The 21,290-nt window shown below is 43.8% G+C and overlaps 1 protein-coding gene across 1 annotated transcript in view; it reads right to left on the reverse strand.

Annotated features, from left to right (window-relative positions):
• The window catches only part of LOC101833290 (multidrug resistance protein 2), a 65,133-nt gene extending 46,650 nt beyond the window's left edge, over positions 1 to 18,483 (reverse strand). Inside the window, exons 1-8 of the mRNA XM_040735818.1 lie at positions 18,355 to 18,483; positions 17,888 to 17,958; positions 13,535 to 13,583; positions 11,246 to 11,408; positions 8,375 to 8,429; positions 5,719 to 5,910; positions 4,875 to 5,046; positions 3,601 to 3,725 (exon numbers count right to left, since the gene is read on the reverse strand). Of these exons, the coding sequence (XP_040591752.1) occupies positions 3,601 to 3,725; positions 4,875 to 5,046; positions 5,719 to 5,910; positions 8,375 to 8,429; positions 11,246 to 11,408; positions 13,535 to 13,583; positions 17,888 to 17,952 (821 nt within the window). The 5' untranslated portion in view covers positions 17,953 to 17,958; positions 18,355 to 18,483. The remainder of the gene's footprint in view (positions 1 to 3,600; positions 3,726 to 4,874; positions 5,047 to 5,718; positions 5,911 to 8,374; positions 8,430 to 11,245; positions 11,409 to 13,534; positions 13,584 to 17,887; positions 17,959 to 18,354) is intronic.
• Positions 18,484 to 21,290: the final 2,807 nt, after the last annotated feature.

Consider the following 21,290-nt stretch of genomic DNA (forward strand, 5'->3'; position numbering starts at 1 on the left):
AGGAAAACAGCTGGCCATGGTAGTTATACCTGTGATCCTAGCACTAAGGAGGCTGAAACAGGAGGAATACAAGTTCAAGACCAGCCTGTCCTACTTGGGGGAGGGGAGGGGAGCAGGAAGAGGCAGGGTAAGGATGTAGGAGGAGGGAGGAGAAGAAAGATGACAAGGGTAAGGGTGAAGAATGAGGAATTGAGCCGGGTGGTGGTGGCGCACGCCTTTAATCCTAGCACTCAGGAGGCAGAGGCAAGCGGATCTCTGTGAGTTCAAGGCCGGGCTGGACCGACAGCCTCCAAAACAATACAGAGAAACCCTGTCTCGTAAAACAAAAACAAACAAACAAAAAAAACAAAACAAAAAAACAACAACAACAACAAAAAAAAAAAAGAATGAGGAATTGAGAAAACCAGGAAGAAAGAAGGGAACGGAGAACAAAGAAGGAGAAAGGAGAGCAAGGAAGAGAAGCATGTAGTTAATAAACTAGAGATATAGTGCTAGAAAGTCTCAACACTAAAAAAGCTATTTAAAGCTCTGAACCTTAAGGACGCTTTAGAAACACACTCCCTTGGGCGTGCTAGAAGGACCAACTGGGAGAGCACCAGAGAACTTCAGAACCTGTGACAAGTTAAACCATGCTTTTGACATTTAAATAAGCTGGATTAAATCAGCCTAGAGCCAGCCACACACCAACAATCCCAGACCCCAGGCAACCCAGGCAAGAGGATTGCCTGAGAGCTCCAGGCCAGACAGGGACTCACAGCAAAGTGCTCCCTCTTAAACCCAATCATTTCTATAGATGTGAATTTTAAAGTCACTGACGGACAACTATTATTTTGACTTACGAATATATAATAGGTACAGGCCGAGGAACTAGACAGTGGGGACACAAACTGGCTTGGGGGTGAGGTAGTGAAGAACCCCAGCTCCAAATGAAGGATGCCACCTGGATCAGGCTCACATTTCATGGGAGAGCAGAGCTACGGAACTGCACTCTGCCAGCATGCCAGGAACGCACAAGCTAAATTAACTAAGCTACCAAGCCTTCTCCTCTTCCCTGCCTGAGCAAACTGATAGAAAGGGCGCCCCTAGAGTTGGCAGGAACCACAGCACCCCAATTAAAAACGCTGGGTCAACCACCCTCACCAAAGAGAGGTGAACCAGAAAAAAACAACTTCTGCTAACTAACTCCAGATGGGCAAGTCCCAACACAAAACCGAAACTTAGACAAAAGACCAAGACGGCACGTGTCCTCCAAAACTTACCATCTCAGGGGAAGAGATGGCACTTCCAGGGGCTTAGCTAAAATTCCAAGCAAAGAACTAAAGCATTTGACTATAAGAACTAAAGCATACGACTCTAAGAACTAAAACATACAACTATAAGAACTAAAGCATACAACTCTAAGAACTAAGGCAATACGACTATAAGAACGACTGTAAGCGCATTCACAGAATATAAGGAGGACATGAACACACTTGGGGAAGTCAATTCAAGATATGAAAACAGAATTCAATAACGACAGAAATATTTAAGAAAAATCAAACCAAAATGATGTTCAAAACCCAACACTCAGTAAGTCAAATGAAAAGGCGAGTGGAAAGTCTTACCAAGAGACTAGATAACGAGGGTGGAGGACAGCCTAGCAGCACTTGAATCATTCAGTCATACACACTGATAATTTTTTTAGAATATTTTTAAAAATTTTTTATAAAAACATATAAACAGAGCATGCAAGAACACCTAAGAGACAGGTCCAGAAAAAAAGTATTCCCATGTAATGGTATAGTTAAAACACTAAAACCCCAGAAAGGTGGGGTTTGGGGGTGGAGACAGAAAGCTGCAGAGAAAAGGTACAAATCACACACAAAGACAGGCCAATCACAGTAACAACTGACTTTTCAACAGAAACTTTTAAAACCAGGAGGGTTTGCAGTGGGGTAGTTTAAATTCTGAAAGAACACAGCTAATAACCAAGACTACTATACCCAGGGAAACTTCCTGTCACAATTGAAAGAGAAACAAAATTTTCCATGACAAAACAGTCTAAACATAAGACCTGCACATTTGAAACTGCTAGAAAAGAAAAAAGAAAAAAGTACGGCATGTACTCTAACATATCAGACTCTGGTCACTCAGGATATAAATTCAACAGTCAACAAACAGGGCTCCACGGAAGTAAACTGTATACAGAAGGAAACATGTTTGAAAGACACACACGAGAAAATAAAAACGTATTGAAAGTATTCTGACTGCAGAATTACATACATTCACAATTGTGATCAGTTCAATTTCTATTCCAATTATCCAGTTTCCTCCGGCACCTGATACTTTGAAGGGAAAGTAAGAGAGAGTGATGGCTTCAGAGGCAGAAGGTCTCTAATGATCTTCCCACCACATACTAAAGCTTCTGTCACGTTAGGAGATTTAGTTGGCATGTCTATCCCAGACCCCACATCCTCACCCTCATTATAAAAGGCTTATTTTCCTCTCTTAGGTCTCAGGCTAACTGAAATCTCCTCTAAGAAACTTTCTTGACCATATTTAAATGTGCCCTCCTCTCGCTCCTTAGTACTTTCTTTAGTCAAAGCCTATGTTTAAAGACTATGATTATCAGCCGGGCGTCGGTGGCGCACGCCTTGAATCCCAGCACTCAGGAGGCAGAGGCAGACGGATCTCTGTGAGTTCGCGGCCAGCCTGGTCTACAGAGCGAGTTCCAGGACAGCCTCCAAAACAATACAGAGAAACCCTGTCTCGAAAAACAAAACAAACAAACGAAAAAGGCTATGTTCGCTGAGTGTGTTGGGGGAGGGGGTGTTTTAGTTAGGTTTTCTGTGGCTGTGAAGAGACGCCATGACCACAGCAACTCTTACAAAGGAAAAACGCATGACAGAGCCGTTACAGCTTCAGCCGCTTAGCCCATCACCATCACTGCAGAATCATAGGGACATACAAGGGGACAGGGTGCTGCAGAAGGAGCTGAGAAGTCTGTGGGCAACAGGAAGTGGTCTGAGACACTGGGTGTGGCTTGAGATCCCCCCAAAGCCCACCTCCACAACGACACACTTCCTCCAATAAGGCCACACCCACTCCAACAAGGCCATACCTCCTGATAGTGCCACCCCCTTTGGGGGACATTTTCTTTCGAACCACCACAGGGTGTGTACGTGTTTATGAGCTAAGATGCTCCCGTAGACCACAAAGGCATCACGCCCCCTGAGGCTGGAGTGACAGGTGGCTGAGGCCCATAAGAACTCGGGTCCTCCATAAAAGCAATATGTCCGCTTAACAACGAAGACATCTCTTTAGCCCTATCAAAGCACATTACGTCTCTCTAAAAACAGTTCCGTAACTCTTAAAGCCTTTTATCTTCCAAACTAACAGGTTGTCTGTGTACCATGTACCCCCTTATCTGCAGTGTCTGTACCATCTCTTTCTTCTATAAGAATGAAACCACGGGCTTTCAAACATATTTTAAAAGCAAACAGAACATATGTGCTCCCTTCTCCTGAAGGCATGTATCAGGAACGCATAATTAGATTTGCAGCTTTTCAGAATGAAAACGATCACACAGAACTTTAAATTTCTAGCAAAAGAAGCCCAAACCTTTCAAGTTCTTTCTTTTGTCCTCCAAATGCAATCACAGTTCTGATGGCTGCTAAGACTTCTTCAGCAACCGCTCCAGCCTTTGCGTACGCCTGGAGTTCCTTATTGGTGAATGAAGTCAATGCCTGTCAACGTGGAATCTCATATCATTTACAAACGCCGATTAACTCTATCTTTTGCAGAGTTAAAAAAAAAGACATAAAAATGTTGCTTGTACAGAAATCATACAAAGAGCAAGATCTCTGCGGCAGGTATCACTGGGGAGATAAAGTGTACTGGCTTCCCTACCAGGGCTCTCTCGCTGACCCTGTGTCTGAGCAAGGAAGAGAGTCCTGGACACACAGGGACTTTTGGTCAGGTGCCTGAAGTGCCTGGGACCCTTCTGTTCCTCCTGCTTGTCTGGGCTAAGAAGACAGCCTCAAGCCCACAGCAAGAAACAGCTTCTGGAACCAGTGCACATACCTTTCAATAGAGCCTGACAATCTGAGCATCGAAGACATCTGCAGAGCAGGGCGGGAAAGCAAAGGACTGAAGTAATATGTAGCTCTTTTATTTTTATTCATCTGTATTTTATATTTTATGTATGAGTGCTCTGCGTGCCAGCAGAGGGCATCAGATCCTACTATACATGGTTGCTACTATATATGGATACTGGAAATTGAACTCAAACATCTGGATGAGCAGCCAGTGCTCTCAAGGGTGGAGCCATCTCTCCAGCCCTGTAATGCGTAATTCTTAAAGATTAGCTTGCCCTCTCTTTTCCTTATCTATCTACACTGTATTCTAAAACACTTTAAATAATTTTTATTAAATGATGATGTGAGACGTTTGAACTTAACTTGTTCAGTGTTCTACTAAACGGGAAAATCAAGTAAGAAAAGTAAGCTTTTAGGCTGGCAAGATGGCTCACTGGGTAAAGCCTGATGACCTTAGGTTACTGAGAGTGACAATAAGTCTTGCAAAGCTTTGGAGGGTGGTGTAGACATGGGAGGTCTGTATGCCTGACACTTCACAGTGAATATGGTGATATCCTTTACTGGGCATAGAGCTTTCCAGTCTAGCACATCTTTTCTATGAAGACAGAGAACATACAAGGTCCCCTCCCTCCCTTCCTATCCTTTCCCCAAATAACAGCTCAGTGGGTCTGAATCAGGATATCCTGCTGATTGTTAGACAGAAGTTTAAAGAAAGCACCAAACTCACAACCAGGACTGTTCTGGTTAAAGACCCTCCCATGGGTTCTGGGGAAGACTCTGACACGTAAATTCACTTACCTTGGCCCACATAGCAGACGAAAATCCAATAAGAGGGCTGACAGCCAAAATTACAAGGGTCAGCTTCCAACCACTTATAAATCCTACTATAAAACCAGCTAAAAATGTTGTTATGTACTGAAAAAACATTCCAATTTTGTCACCAATTCCATCATTAATTTTGGAGACATCACTAAGAAAGAAAGAGATTGTGTTACAAATAATGTCAGATTTACAAACACAGAAATTATCCAGTTCTATATTGTAACACTGAGTCTGATATAAATTAGTATGTCTATAATCTTTGTATACATTTCACTTGACAGGCTGTCTGTTTCCAGTATGAGGTTTGTCATTAACAGTATTTTGTGGCCTACAGAATAAAGACATGATTAAGACTATTCACTGTGAAATTTCAAGCTGCTCAGAGATGTGCACATATGGCATTGACCTCCATGAATACAAATCTTTGAGCTCATTCTGTGAAGGAGAGGCTGACAGACAGGAGTTCCCTTCCTGCCTCCCTTCCAGTGTTTTCCAGGGACACCAAGGAGGCCTGACAGGATGGCGCTCAGGGGGATGGACAGGCCACATCGCTGCTCCCCTGCACATGGATGCTGTGCTAACTCTGAAGGCTTCTTGACTCTGCCAGTCTAATCCCTCACTGAGTGCCAGTCAAGCAGGAGCTCCACCCTCATCCCTGCCAGGGCACTGTGAACCAGACGCTGTGTAAGACGCGGGCACTGCTCACAAGGGCTTTACTCTGCTCAGTGATGCGTCAACACTCCTAACATGGCGGTGGTATCTACTTCACAGCACTGAGAACAAGACCGTATCTGACTTCAGCATAAAACTGGGTACTCACTCTGTGAGCCGGGTGTTCAGCTCCCCAACGTCGTGCACGTCAAACCAGCCTATCTCCTGATTCATTATAGCATGGAAAAACTTCTGTCTGATTTTGTGTATCTGTCTTCCAGCTGCCAGGCACCAAAATGAAACCTGAATGTAGGCAACTATGAGCACACCAGCACTGATCCCCGTGTAATAGTAGGCATACCTGTAAAACAAGAACACTGTACATGCTGTGTTCCAATCAGCCCTTCTCTCTGAACACAACTGAGCCTCACTCTTCAGCTCTAGCTGGTACCTCACCATCCTTAGCAAACCAGAAGGGGCTGTGAGGACCAGAGCTGTCACTGTCAGCATCTACCTATGTCTTCGGCGATATAGGAAAGAATGGCTTTGAGGCAAATCCCAGCTCTTCACTGAACTACCTTGTAAACTCAGGCAGGATGCTTAACATCTTAGGCCCCAAGGTTCTAGCTGGTAAAACAGGGTGAGAATAGTTACACAATAGATCTCAAAGGTGCTTAGGCCAGTATCTTATATAAAACAAGCACCCAGAGAATGTTAGTTACTTGGTATACTGGCAGTCCACTGACATACGTCCTTAGAGTCCTAATCCTATTACATCAGCATCAATTAATGAGCCCCTCTAGGCTGTCTCTACTTGTCAAGGGACTTGTGGCAGAACTTGTTTGAAAGTTGAAACCAGGGATGGAAACATCCCCTCTTTGAACAACGGACAGACCTTGGCTGATTAAGTGACAGGTGAAAATTACTGGTATTTTTATCTGCCCAATTGGTAATTTTGAACTACTCTAAAATGTCCAAAGAGCAGCTCTTCTAGTTTAAACTGAAACAAGGAAAATCAAAAGCCCTCAAATTAAACTAAGAAAGAGGTGAAGTGACATTTTGTTCCCAGTTTTCACAGTCACAAAAGCAAACCCTGGGCTGTTGTAATCAGTTAACATTTAGATGAAAGGCAAACCTTCCAACATGAAATTTAGGGTACAGTTTTCCTTGTCTAAAAAAACAAAGTTCTATCTGTTAGCTTCTGAAAACTGCAGTGTCCTGGGAAGCAGCAAAATGGTTACTCATAAGGAAGAGAGTCTCTGATGTGATGTTTAGACTCTGCACTCAACCTAGCAGGACTCCTACTCACATACCATCCCCTGTTACATCTTATGACTTGCAAAAAGCTGCAGGGCAACTAGAACACTTCTCATTAGTTGATGAATCTATAATTAGTTATTTTTCATGTGCTAACAATATAACAAGAGGAACCCCATTTAACAAGTGTACTTTATGGCTAGGGAACAACCTGCAAGCTATTGTTTTATTCATTTGTTCATTTATAGGTTTTAGTTTCTTAAAAGCAGTCTTGCTACACAGCCCAGGCTGTCCTCAATCTAATGAGCCTCCTGTCAATACCTTCACAGTGCTAAGATGTGTCATCATTCCTGTCTTGGTAACGTATTTTAAGATGCTGCAGTTCACTGGGCATTGTTGCTTAAACCTATAATCCCAGCACTTGGAAACCTAAAGCAGAAAGGATGCCCCAAGCTTGAGAGCAGCCTGGGCTACATCAAGAGGTCAGATCCTGACTCAGAAAATGAAGAAAAAGAAGGACTTAAAATTTTTCCCAATATAAAAAATAATGCCTCTATACAATAGTATTCAGAGTATTCATGTCTCACTGTTTAAATATAACCAAGTGTCTCCCTTCTTTAAATATGTCAAGCCATTCATAGAATAATACAGAATCATATTATCTGAGTATTATCATGAGTATTTGCACATTTGTTCAAAGATACTCTTTAGAACTTCAAAACATGTAAACCATTAACAAAATATTTTCCAAGGGTAACCCAAGGTCAAAATTAAACATTTTTTTGTTTTTGCTTTTTTGAGACAGGGTTTCTCTGTATTGTTTTGGAGGCTGTCCTGGAACTCGCTCTGTGGACCAGGCTGGCCTCGAACTCACAGAGATCCGCCTGCCTCTGCCTCCCTAGTGCTGGATTAAAGGCGTGCGCCACCAACACCTGGCCTAAACATTTTTTTTAATTCTAGGATTTTTTGTTTTTGTTTTTGTTTGGGGGGGTGTTTATTTGTTTTTCAAGACAAGGTCTCCATGTATAACAGCTCTGGCTGTCCTGGGACTTGCTTTGTGGACCAGTCTGGCCTCCAACTCACAGAGATCCACCTGCCCCTGCCTCTGCCTCCTGAGTGCTGGGATTAAAGGTGTGTGTCACCACTGCCCAGTTATTGCAGGATGTTTTGTTTCATTATTTACAGCTAGATACTGAGTTTTAAATTTTCCTGCTAGCCAATACTATTATTATTATTACTAGGGATACTCTGCAAGAAGCACACTAATGTGACAGACTTTTATGATCCCCCATGGAAGGTCTCCCCCTCCCTGCAGAGCAGAAGAGGGATGGGGTGGAGGGTCAGTGGGGGGACATGGGAGGATGGGGGACACGGAACTGGAATTGATATGTAAAGTAAGATTGTTTCTAATTTAAATAAAAAGAAAAAAAGTAGCCCACTAATAATGACAAAGCTATAGACAATGATTTTTAGTTCAACTTAAAATCGTATTATGAGTGAAAGTTTTTATAGATCGTTATAATTAATGCAGAAGAGATTAATGAGGGAATAAAGAAGTGTCGAATTACGTGGCCATGTCTTCCTCCAGAATGCTGCTGATGATCTCTGTACCGTTGATTTCACCTAGACAACCAGAAAACAGAACGGGCCCATTGATGCCTCTTGGCACTCCAAAAAAATAAGCATATTAAAAGTAAACAAACTCCTTTCACTTGAAAATCTATAAAAAACAGGACCAACTGATTCAGTTAAATTTAATTTAGTTTCAATCCAAGCTTTAATGACATCCATTCAAACACTTCCCCACTGGCCACGCACTAATACACAAAGCCCACATTTAATGATGCTCATTTTCAAGAAAAAGTCCATAGTGACAAATAAACACCAATGTGACTGGACACTTGTGACATATTTAAACAGTAACACTGCATTTCTCTACTTTTATTGCTATTTCAAAATTATCATGAAGAACAGAGCATTATCCAATATTAGGAAAAGCTAACTATCTGAACCAAATACATTAGAAACCCCAAAACTTTAACCATTCACATAGACACAAATAACTACTGTTCAACATTTTTGTGTATGTGTTGTCAAATTTTATTGTATGTATGCATGTATTCACATACAAAACTTTAAAAAAACAACAAATATGAATCAGTATCAGTTTTTCTTGCCAGTGTACGCTTGTATCCGTTTTAAATTTGCTTTCATTTTGGTTGTTTTCAACATCATACTGTTATTGGGAACATCACTCAGTGAGTGTCTAGTCTAGCAAACGTTATGCCCTGGGTTTGATCCAGTATCACATAAACAGACAAGTAATACTGCATAAGCATATGTGTACATATATGTGAATATGTGGTAAATATTGCATAAGAAATATTATCATAATCAAGACTGCTAGGTCAACAAAAAGCACACTTCAAATCTTACAGTCATTGCAAAATGTTAGATTATAATATGTGCGGAACTCACGCAGAAGAGAAGGAGGAAAAGGGATGACAGGCAATGTAAGCAACATGGACATGTGTGAAGACTGAGGGAGATTCTGATTCCCTGACCTCTCTCCAGATCCCATGCAGAATGTAACCCACCTTCAAATCATGCACTGCCCAGTCTCTAGTCCTATCTTATGCCAACTCACTGTCATTTCTTTAATTTCCTAGATGCTATTAGATTTCTGTGTGTCCTGACAATTCAGTACACACATTGAAAACACAACAGCCTTTATCTAGATCTACCTGCAGGTAGCACTTGGTTCAAATGGAGATGTGAAATCAGAAATCAGAGACAACAGAAACGTCCTGGGGGATAAGCTTTACACACACACACACACACACACACACACACACACACACACACACACACACTCAAACACTTTTCTAGCCAGGCGTTGGTGGCATACGCCTTTAATCCCAGCACTCGGGAGGCAGAGGCAGGCGGATCTCTGTGAGTTCAAGGCCGGGCTGGACCGACAGCCTCCAAAACAATACAAAGAAACCCTGTCTCCTAAAACCAAAAAAAACTTTTCTAAATATATAACTATAACCTTCCAATCTCTGCATGACCAACAGTGACCTGAAAATTGGAGCTCAGGGCTAGCAGCCTGTGCCCCCAAGTCAAGGATGCTTGTGTTAGAGGCAAAGCATTTCACTAGCTCACTCATTTCTTCACTCCCCCAGGGTGCTGTTTTATATCTTTCCTCATTAAACCTGTCTCCTGCTTCCCATCTTCCTGAGAAAAGTCACCTCTAACAGTCCTCTATTTATACAACGTTAGACTCTGTGAGTCTCCAGCCTCCTGCAGAGAGCTGTGAAACTGCATCATCTGACATCGTCATAAGGAGGATGAGGGGGCGATAACAAGATACTAGAGAGAAAACACGAACAAACACGGAAATAACTTTTAACACACTACATTGCGGTATTTTTTGTTTTATTAGTTATTGTCATTAACCTCTTACCATGCCTAACTTATAAATTAAACTTTATCATTGGCATGCATTTCTAAGAAATGCATTGTAAATATATGCAGGGTTCAGTCTCTATGGTACCAGGCATCCACAGTACACTGTTGAAATGTGTCTCTAGCAGACAGGAGGATCTGCCAACCAGCAGACACCATGCATAGATTCCCAGCTCCTCATCCAGCCGCCCACCTTTGGATTCCAACACTAATCCACTGTTTCTGCCTGTTACTGAGGCTGAGCTGCCTCGGCTCTGCCCTGAGTAAGCCTTTCCTCCTGCTCACGGGCTTGTCCTTCAGAGAGGACCTCTCTAAATCTCCTCACTCTGTCTTTCGAATATCACTTCCACTTTCTTATTTTGTCAAGAGCAAAAGCATTACTTTTCCTGTCCTACAAGGAACACCCTCACACTCTCTCTTCCTCATCCTGGCCCCTCTCCCTCCCTCATAAACAACTGTCTCAGACCTCCTTTCATTTCTCCATCCTGGATCTGCTTTCCAAAAGGCCAAGCCACAACAACACACAAAACTGCCCAGGCATCTCTCTCTCCCCCTCTCTCATCTCATTTAAGAGATGTCCTTCCAGGTTCTTGGGGTAAAAGTGTTAGCACCATCCTAAACTCCCCGTTTACACTCATAGCCAGGGACTCCTGTAACTATGGCAGCTCACCATTCACGGTTCTGATTAGGTTCCCGTAACTTCCTCCTCAAGATTTCAAAGCTATTTCTGAAGTCATAGAGCAGAGCGCCTTCCCTTCCTAAATATCCCCGAGAACACTTCTCCTGGGTCTCCTAGTACCTATAAACATTATCTTCTCAAACCCATTACAAACATGGGCTGGAGCTCTCAATCTCCACCTGTCACAGTACAAAACACAGCATCACATATTCAGTAAAGGTCCTGCAAATGGTATGATAAGTGAATGTTATTTGCAAAACCCAATATATTTGGTACCACAAATAATTCTTACTTTGATTAGTAACACCTGGTGGAATGTCGGTGTCTGCTTTTGTAAAACTATCTGTCATGTGTCCAAACACCAGCATCAAGAGAGGAAGTGAAGTCCCATGGATGATAGCAGCCAGAGTTCCCAGGGCCATGTACAGCTTGTCGAGCCAGTCTGCATAGCGAAACTAGAAGGAAGGAATACGGGCATGAGCGAGCGCGTGAAACCATGGATGGCGCTTCAAAGGAGACTCCAAATGCAAACACATTTTAGACTGTCACTGCTGCCGTCTCACACGAAGTATGCATCCTCTCACTGTGCTGAGCTCTGGAATTATCTCACCACGGGCTGTGCCAATTCTTTTCTCATTTATTTTTTCTTTTTATTTACATGTGTGTGCGTGCGCGCGCATGTGTATGGGCACATGATTGTGATGCTGTCAAAGGACAGAGGAAAGCATAAGATCCCAAAGAGCTGGAGATACGGGTGGAAGAGAATTGCCTGACGTGGGTGCTGGGAACTAAAGTCCAGTCCTCGGTAAAAGCGGCAAGGGCATTTAACAGCTGAGCCATTTCTTCAGCCCCACATACTAATTCTTCATACTGAACTCAGCGTGTCTTCTCTTTTGCATTACCCTAAGAGAATTTTTAAAGTTTCTAAAATGGTAATGACAGGAAACAATAAAAATATTTTGAAGCGATAGAAATCACTTCTTGTATAAGCGCCACCACGATAACCGAATTGCGCCACTGGAGCACTGGACTAGGAGGACCCTAAGAGAGACACACATGGTCCCCAAGAGAAGGGGAAAGGGACAAGATCTCCTGAGCAAACTGGGAGCATGGGGGAGGGGAGAGGGAGCTAGGAGAAAGAGAAGAGGAGAAGAGGAGAAGAGGAGGGGAGAGGAGGACATGAGGGAGCAGGAAGATTGAGTCAGGGGAAGAACAGAGGAGAGCAAGAAAAGAGATTCCATAATAGAGGGAGCCATTATAGGTGTACAGAGAAATCTGGCTCTAGGGAAATGCTCAGAGATCTACAAGGATGACCCCAGCTAAGAATCTAAGCAATAATGGAGACGCTACCTTAAATGCCCTTCTCTGATAATGAGATTGATGTCTACTTTATATGCCATCCTAAAGCGTTCATCCAGTAGCTGACGGAAGCAGAGGCAGACACCCACAGCTAAACACTGAACTGAACTCCTGGAATCCAATGGTAGAGAGGGAGGAGTGATGAGCAAAGGGTTCAAGACCAGGCTGGTGAAACCCACAGAAACAGCTGACCTGAGCAAGGGGAAGCTTATGGACCCCAGACTGATGGCTGGGAAACCAACATAGGACCGACCTAGAAACCCTGAATGTGGGTGTCACCTTTACCAACATGTATTATAGGATATTTGTTCACAGTGACATCCAGAGACTGCCAATAAAGTTTAACTTTGAATCAGGCGGTAGAGTTAGGAACTAGCTGACCAGAATTAACCATAGAGGACCCAGGATATATAGAGAGAGACACAAGAAATAGTAAGAAGGGATTCTGAAAGATTCAAAGGCCCTTTTTGGATTGAGGAAGGGGGGGAGGTCACTGGTGGCTTCTCCACCACTTCTCTGATCAATTAGGTTTTTACCCCAATATTTGACTCTCAAGTTTAATTAATAATAAAAACTGTATATAAACTCTTCAAACGTGGGTACAAAGGACTTTGAGATTAACCTGCCAGGAGTAAGGGCCTTGAAGAATGGCATGTTATCAAGTGTGGTGATATAACGGTGATCCCAGCACCCAGGAGTTGAGGGCCTTGAAGAATGCAATGTTATCAAGCATGGTGGTAGACCATGGCAATCCCAGCACCCAGGAGTTCAGAGCCTGGAAGGATGGCACGTTATCAAGCGTACCGGAATGTATACCACAGCAATCCCAGCACCCAAGGGTCAGGAGGTAGAGGGGTCAGGAGTTTGAGGCCATTCTTCCTACACACACAGCCAAGACCCTGCTGTAAACAGTACCAAACGGACATCACGGGATACAGCAGCTTCCCGTTGCCTCACTGGCACTGACCTTCAAGATAAACAAAAGATCACCAGTAACATATAACTAATTTGGAAAAAACTGAAATCTACGCCAGGAAGAGGAAGCTGCTGAGCTTCAGTACATGGCAAATTGTGGTTGGCATTCTTTTGAAAATAAGCTAAATCCAATCGATTAACTTTACCTCCAAACTTCTGTATGCCCTAAGAAAGCCTTAGTATAGCATGTGGAATACCTCTTTTTTGAGGTTAAGAATTTTAAATAACAAATAAATCCCAAACTCACCATCCCAAATATGCCAACAGCTGGTTTCTTTTCTTTCTTCTCCTTTTTACTGAAGAATACAACAAAGGGATTATATAAAGCTTCGAAAATGCTATGAAAACTTTAAAGAACCAGCCTGTTATAAACTCCTGACAACCAGGACAGACATATCTACACAGTACTCATCCAAACAGTCTGATGTCGTGTATGAAGTATAAATACAAATGCTTGTGTATTTTAGACATTTAAAAATATGATTATCACTGGGTATTGTATTTCTAACTTTAACACTTTACGCTTGTGTGTATGTGTGTTCTCGTGACTGGGGGAGGGGCACAAGCACGCTGTGGTGCATGTGTGGAGGTCAGTGGAAAGCCTGAGTGTCACTCCTTGCCATCTACCCTGCTAGAGACAAGGTCTCCTGTTATCACCACTGGATTTGCCAGGCCAGCTTGCCCACAGGCTCCCAGTTTGTACTTCCCAGTTCTCCAAACTGGCACTACAAACATATGTTACCACATCTGGCTTTATTTGGCTTCCGGAGACAAAAACTCAAGTCCTCAAGCTAATGCAGCAAGCACTTTTCCCACAGAGTCACAGTCCGTCCCAGGTATTGGGATTTGTGCAAGAATATTTTCTTGTGTGCTAGATACTCCCTGATTTTTATGATGAATACATATATCCACACATTCGTTTGCAAGTAAAATACCACACATTTTAAAAAGAGTTTTTCTATTCTTTTTCCTTTTTTTGGTTAATGTTAGTTTAATTAGACTATTATGGCTGGAAATGGCAAAACATATTTATAATTCCAGTACTAGGATGGCTAAGGCAGGAAGATTACAAATAGCAGGAAAACCTAGGCTACATACTGATAATCTACTTGAAAAAAAAAGAAAGAAACTCATGTTCTAGAATTAATCTTCCCAGTTACCTTCTTGGTAAGTCTAGGTATAGTTTAGTTACTGCCTAGATATTCATTTGCTTATTTATTTATCTATTTATTTGAGCTCTGGATAGTATCTACAATCATTCTCCTTAATACAGAAAAAGCAGTGATCAAATGTTGGACATGAGTATCCTAACTTGAAAAGTAATTAAATTATTCTATGAGCAAATCTATTTCTGCAAGGGCATCTGAGGTCCTAAGTGGACACAAATAAAACTTAATAAGCCATGCTTTAAAAAACAAACAATGAATTGTCAAAAAGCCATCCTTACATGTAAAAACGTCAACTATCATTCAAAGTTGCGAATCAAATAACTACCTCCTAACCCACATTTGTCACCACCTGTGACTGCCAACAGGGATGGCCGAGCTATACCAAACCACTCCCGGGATAGACCATTTTAGAGAAGCACATTATTCTGATACAGACCTTTTTAAAAGTTTATGGTTTGTTTTTTCACATACCAAATGAAGCAGAAGATAGTTTTAAAGGGGAAAACACAATTCAGCTTTTAGTGATACAACATGGACGCACACACAAGCTCAGGATGGATCCTACGCTGGCGTTTCCACAGCACAGCTTCAGTAGCCCTGGGGCCAGGATGCCAGAGAAGTGACAGCCTTGGTGCCCTGCAGCTCTGTGCATTTCCAGTGCCTTTTCAGCCTGACACTGACTACTCAGGAGAAGCGACATTCCGGGCATGAGCTGGGATAATTCATTAAGAACTCCGAAGAAGGCATACTGTTGGCCTTTGACGGATAAAAAACATGCAGGAGAGTTACTTTAACTTGTTCCAGGTCCTGTTGCTAGATCAAAAACTAAGATTTAGACTGCAATCTGCCTCGGGACCACCAAGTTGTGAGGCGGGAGATGCAGACCTGAGACTTCAGCAAGGATGGGGTTAAGTGCTACAACACTAGCCTAGCCCTGGGCTAGAGACAGAGTTCAGTAGTGAACACTTGTGTAGCATCCCAAGGCACTAGGTTCAATCCCTAGTACTGAAGGGGAAGGGTACTACCTGTAATGTATATCTATGAAATTTCTACAACAACATGATTGACTATCATTTTGTCCTTCTGAACATTGTGTTCTGAGCTGATGGGTGTTCTGAGTAATCTATTAGGGGGGCGAACTGGTGACAATGTGTATTCTCTCTCACTAGAACTAGAGCTTAAAAATCATGTAGGGGCTCATCCAGGCAACATCCTAGAATAGATTCTCAGAACTATAAAAATAAATAACGATATCACCAATGCTGATGAGGGGTTTAATAAGAGCCACTACACACACACACACACACACACACACACACACACACACACACACACGGAATTTCTTTACTTAGAAGTCACGTCACCAATAACAGAACCAATAACAAAATGAAGATATGTGTAAAATCAAACCATTTCCTTTCTTTACCTTTCTCTTTGAACACCATACAATACTCTGTATGCAATACTCTTGAGTGGTGGTGTGCTCCTGTAATTCCAGCCCTTAGGGACAGAGAAGGTGGGGGTGATCTACATGTCCAGGACAGCCTGGGATACACAGTGAGTCTGTGGACAGCCTCCACCTTACTACACAACAAGATCCTTCCTCAAGGACAAAACAAGTCCAGTGTGCACACAGGTGCATGTACGTGTGTGTGTGTGTGTGTGTGTGTGTGTGTGTGTGTGTGTACATAGTTCGTTAAGCTGCTATGCTACGCAATTACCTTCTCAAACATACCATGTGTTAGACATATGTGTTTCAAGCTGAGCATATGGGACATGAATGTTGAATGTAAAAACATGGGTTTAATGTGAAAGAGACTATCATCTTATTCACAATTTTTTTCATTACGGATATAAAAAGTATTATGTCTGGGACACCTAATACTTTCCCAAACTTGAATTCTTCACTTTTGAATGTCAGTTGGAGGAGGATTTAAAGCTACAAATGCATCTCACGATATATTTCTCCTAGACAGGACAAGCCTAGAAGCCTTGCTGGAAGAGATGGAACACTTTTGCAAGCACAGTCTCTTCAAATCCCACCACGTGCTGCATAGCTTCAGAGTCTATACCGCCACCAGCATGCTGCATCAGATCAGTCGGTGACGCTAAGAGTGAACTCTCTGGGGAGGGTCATTTTCCCCGCTGAATGGCTCTGACCCTTGGACGGTCCTCACCTGACAGATAGTGTGTGTGTGTGTGTCCCAGGCAGATGCATTTTCCTGCAAAGACCTCTCCTGGAATCTCTACCTCCCACCCGTCCCCTCCTTTCAGAATGTCACTGAGTCATTAACTGCATTGGACCTGGTAGCTCTAAGCCACTTAGAGCAATCATTTTCTTGGAAGTTCAAGCTGCCCCAACACTGGCCAGTAGAAATTGTCCGAGCTTACTCCCATGCTGGGTTTTTGGTTTTGCTTTGCTTTTTACAGTTGATTTATTATTTATTGGGTACGGATACATGCACAATGGAGGGAGTCTCTCGTGCCACTGCAAGTCAGGGTCAACTTGCAGCTTGCAGTTGGTTTGCACTGCCGCTACGTGGGTTTGGGAAACAGAGTCGAACTCAGGCGCATCAGGCTTTGATAGACCTGTCTCGCTGGTCCTGCTGTATATGGTGACCAGTCCATTAAATTGTATTTTCTCTGTCCCAGATCTGGCTGGAATTAGCTGTTTTATATATAGCATCCCTTTCTTTAACAGAAAGCACCAAGAGTGTTTATTTCCAATGTCCTTTTCGGGGGACTGAAAGTGAACAACTAAAAAAAAATTGTAACTTCATATTGAAGGTCCTTACTCTATTTTCACATTTTCAAACATAAAATTTATTTTCACTTTCGTACTTTCCCTCCTTATCCTGTAACCTTGGTTCCTAATAATATTAATATATTTACTAATTCCTATTACCTTAGTTTACAATTTCCTATACACGATGAGCCTAATGAGTTATGTTCTGAATCTCCTGTCACAGGCAGCCCACTGTAATAAAAATGTACTAAAAATTATTATTTTCTCTTAGCAATTACATTTTCATTTTTTCTAATTGGATGGAGCACAGATAAGCAACCTAAAACGATCTAAATGCAGTTTCACTCTCTTCACCTGTACTGCCAGTCTGTGTTTGTGTGGCTGTCTATCAGACTGCAGCAGAGAGCCCACGGGGCATATGGCTCAGGTGCATGGACAATGAATCAACAGTGATCCTAAAGCCAGGGTTGTAAAACTAAAAGGATGTGAGCAATGGCGTCTGGAGGCTGAACAGGAGCCTCGATCTGGCACACACATCTGGAGGGCTGCTCCAAGCATGGGAGTTCCTTCCAGTGGCTGGTTTATGTTTCTGAAGGCTGAAATAACCACCACCCATCATTTAGTGCAGTGCTGGAGACTACAAACTACAAAACTGTCAACTGTGAAAGTGAAACAATCCGGCTACCTCTTTCTGCCCATCTTGGAGAATTTCTTGTCTGCTCTTCCGTTAAGGTCCTCTTCAAGCTCCATCACGACCTGGGGAGAAAGCACAGTTCATCAGCCAAATAATACACAGCCACAGGGCCCAGAGTCCAGGCTGAGCTCACTGCCCCGCAGAGCGCAGCGGTGAGCAGTCCCGCCCTGATGCTCCCAGGGCTGGGCCTGGAGGTAACTCACCCCGGGGATCCCGGGAGCTCCCGGGTCACCCACGTGGACCAGGTGTTGGGCTCTGGATCCTGCCGCCCCGCCCTGCCGGGTCCCCTCCGCCCCTGTGCGCTCCTCCGCCGGGCAGCGGCTCGGGGCTGGGCAGCGGGATCCACCGCGCGGGCTGGAGCCCAAAACACCGGCTCGGGGGCTCCCGGAGCGACTTGGGGCTCAGGCATCCGGAGCAGCGGACCCCACCTGGGAAAAGCCCACTCCACGTGTCTCTACCTCCGCTTTCCTTCGCAAAGTCCGCCAAGACGTGGAATCTGCAAGAAGCGATTCCCGAGTTTAACAGAGCCCGGGAAGATGCGGGCAGCGGCCTCAGGGTCACGGAGCTTCAACAGCTGCTGCAGGAAGGAGCCCAAGGACGGCCTTGGGCGCAGGAACTAAAGTGGTCGCCAGCCACCACCCCGGCGACCCCACGGCCAATCAGCCTGGTGGGCGGGATTGGGCGAGCCCGCTAGGAGAGGTTGCGAAACCCAACCGGAGGCGCTTCCCAGCTTCCCTGAGCTTTGGAGAAGTGGCTGGGATCCCCAGTGAGACACTTACTATAGACAGGTTCAGGTAAATCTCCATAGAGAAGTGTGTGTGCCCGGATAGTTCGAGCACTGGTGAGCCATACTTAAAAGGATACTTCCCTGAGCCAGGTGACCTACTGGAGGTAGTAAAGCAAGCAGGGACCTTGCTTGCTCCATAAAGCCCCCTTCTGACAGCACTGCCTTCTTTTTGTGGTTTGTTTGTTTTGTTTTGTGTTTTGTTTTTTGTTTCGAGACAGGGTTTCTCTGTGGCTTTGGAGGCTGTCCTGGAACTAGCTCTTGTAGACCAAGCTGGTCTCGAACTCCTTTTTATGTTTTTAAGACTGGTAGAAATTTTTCTGCGAAAGCCTCTCTTCAGTGCCTGCCATTTTTCCTAAAGCGTATCCATTCCTTTTTTTTTTTTTTTTTGGCTCGGATGCTCGTCCTATACAATGGGGCATTTCAGGGGAGAAATGATATTGTAAAGTACATAGTATTTTCAACTTGAAACTCTGGAGTCAGCATCCTCGTTTTGTTGTTGTTGTTGTTGTTGTTGTTTTTGTTTCCTAGAGCTTAGGAAGTTCTTACATTTTCTGGAATTCTGATTGATTTGGGGTTGGCGTGTGACAGGACTTTTCTCCATCTCGTTGTGCCTGATGTGCTGGCAACTCAGTGATGTAGAAAGTCAGGAAAGGAAGAGCGCCCCGTGTGATTGATACCAGTGAGGCACTGACCCCCAGGGAAGAAGGGCTTGAGACCCAGTCTCTTATACTAAGCCCTCTGTTCTCACACAGGCCAAGAATTAGCCGCTGCTGTTTTGAGCTAACTCATTGTAGGACGGCCAGGGTCACCTTCCTAAACAAGATGGAGGTTATATTATAATTAGCTGCGCTGGACTGGACAATTGGCTCAGAGGTTAAGAGCACTGACTGCTCTTCCAGAGGTCCTGAGTTCAATTCCCAGCAACCACATGTTGGCTCACAGCCATCTATATAATGAGACCTGGTGCCCTCTTCTGACATGCAGGCCAAAACAGTGTGTACATAGTTACACTCTGAGCTGCACTGGAGGTGAGCATACATGAAAGGGACAGGGTGGGGGGAGCAATTAATTGGCCATCCCCACTGGTGCAGACCCATCTTCTGTCTGTTTAGTGTTATCTCGTCCCACTTCGAGCCTCTGGCTTATCTGGGGGCCTTGCCACTTTCACTGTTACCTTCCTTTCAACCCCAGCATTCTCACCTCGGCTGGCAGTTTTCCTTAACTTCCCAGAGGGAGCCAGCTTCTTTGCGGAATTAGTAACCATGACGCCTGAGGCTATTTTTACTGTATGTCTCCAATGACAGGGGCCGGGTCAGGGCTTCACTCCATTCTCCCCAGTTCCCTTTCAATTTGGAAAAATCTAACATCTGTAGCTTCGACAAAGGAAATAATCACGGGTACAGCCATTAAGCAGCAAGGTTGGATTTATTAAAAACAGCCCCAAAGATGCTTCAAGAAAGAGCAGACACGGGGCGTTGGTGGCGCACGTCTTTAATTCCAGCACTTGGGAGGCAGAGGCAGGAGGATCTCTGTGAGTTCCAGGACGACAGCCAGGTCTACACACAGAAACCCTGTTTCAAAAAAAACAAAAGCAAAGCAAGAGACAGAGACGGAAGTAAATATGCTCTCAACCCTGAGATGAGCTTCTCAAAGGAGCAATGGACTTAGATCTCTTCACGATGGGTATATATTTGTAGGATAGTGGAGGCACATGGTAAGGAATTTCCTTTTTTATAAATTTTTATTTAAATGAAAAACAATCTTATTTTACATACTAATTCCAATTCCCTCTCCCTTCCATCCTCCCTCAGCAAGAAGAGGTAGACCTAACCTAGGCATAAAAGGCCAGTTTCTCCTTTCTGTCCCTATAATTTCTTATCTTTCTGTCCTGCCTCACCTTAGAGATAAGTTTTGTAGTACTTCTGTTGAGCACTGACTGTGCCCTGCTCTAAGTTATATTATGTACAAAAAAAAGTGGTTTTTCAAGCAGCTTTTGGTTCATTTTTCAGGCTGGGAGGTGACTCTGTACCTTGGTGGACACACAGCACTACTTGTTGGGGTGAACCCCGAGATTCAGACTGATAAATAACTTAGTCCTCAAAGTAGAAACTTATCAAAGTAGAGGGCGCTTTCGGAACATATGAGCGCGTTAAAGCCTTGCAGAGAAATCCGGGTCCAACATGTAGGTGGAGTTTCTCTGTCTCGGCAGCCACTCCCAACTAACCATTCAGAAACTAATCATTAATTGTAAACTCTTGGCCAATCGCCACTCATTCATTCACTTGGTCCCAGACCTGCCCTAAACCTCTCCAACTGCCTCTGCTGGTTGCTTCTGCAGTTTTCCTCTGACTCTGCAGCCTGGCTCTGCTGCATTCACAACATCTCCAGCAAGCCTCCAGCTGGCTGCCGTGCTTTCTCAAAGACTCTCACATACGGGAATTCTGCTTCTCCAGCCCCTTGGAAAATCTTTGCACTCAGCGGTGGCTTCTTCATTGACTTGTGTAGTCCCCGTGCCTCCTGTAACCTACATATGTGCATATCTATGTCCACGTAGACATAGGTAGATATATTTGCCCTGTCAAGTGTGGTTCTGTGCGTTAATATGAG

This window comes from Mesocricetus auratus, unplaced genomic scaffold, assembly GCF_017639785.1.
Source record: "Mesocricetus auratus isolate SY011 unplaced genomic scaffold, BCM_Maur_2.0 Super-Scaffold_100051, whole genome shotgun sequence".
In the NCBI taxonomy this organism is placed as follows: Eukaryota; Metazoa; Chordata; class Mammalia; order Rodentia; family Cricetidae; genus Mesocricetus; species Mesocricetus auratus.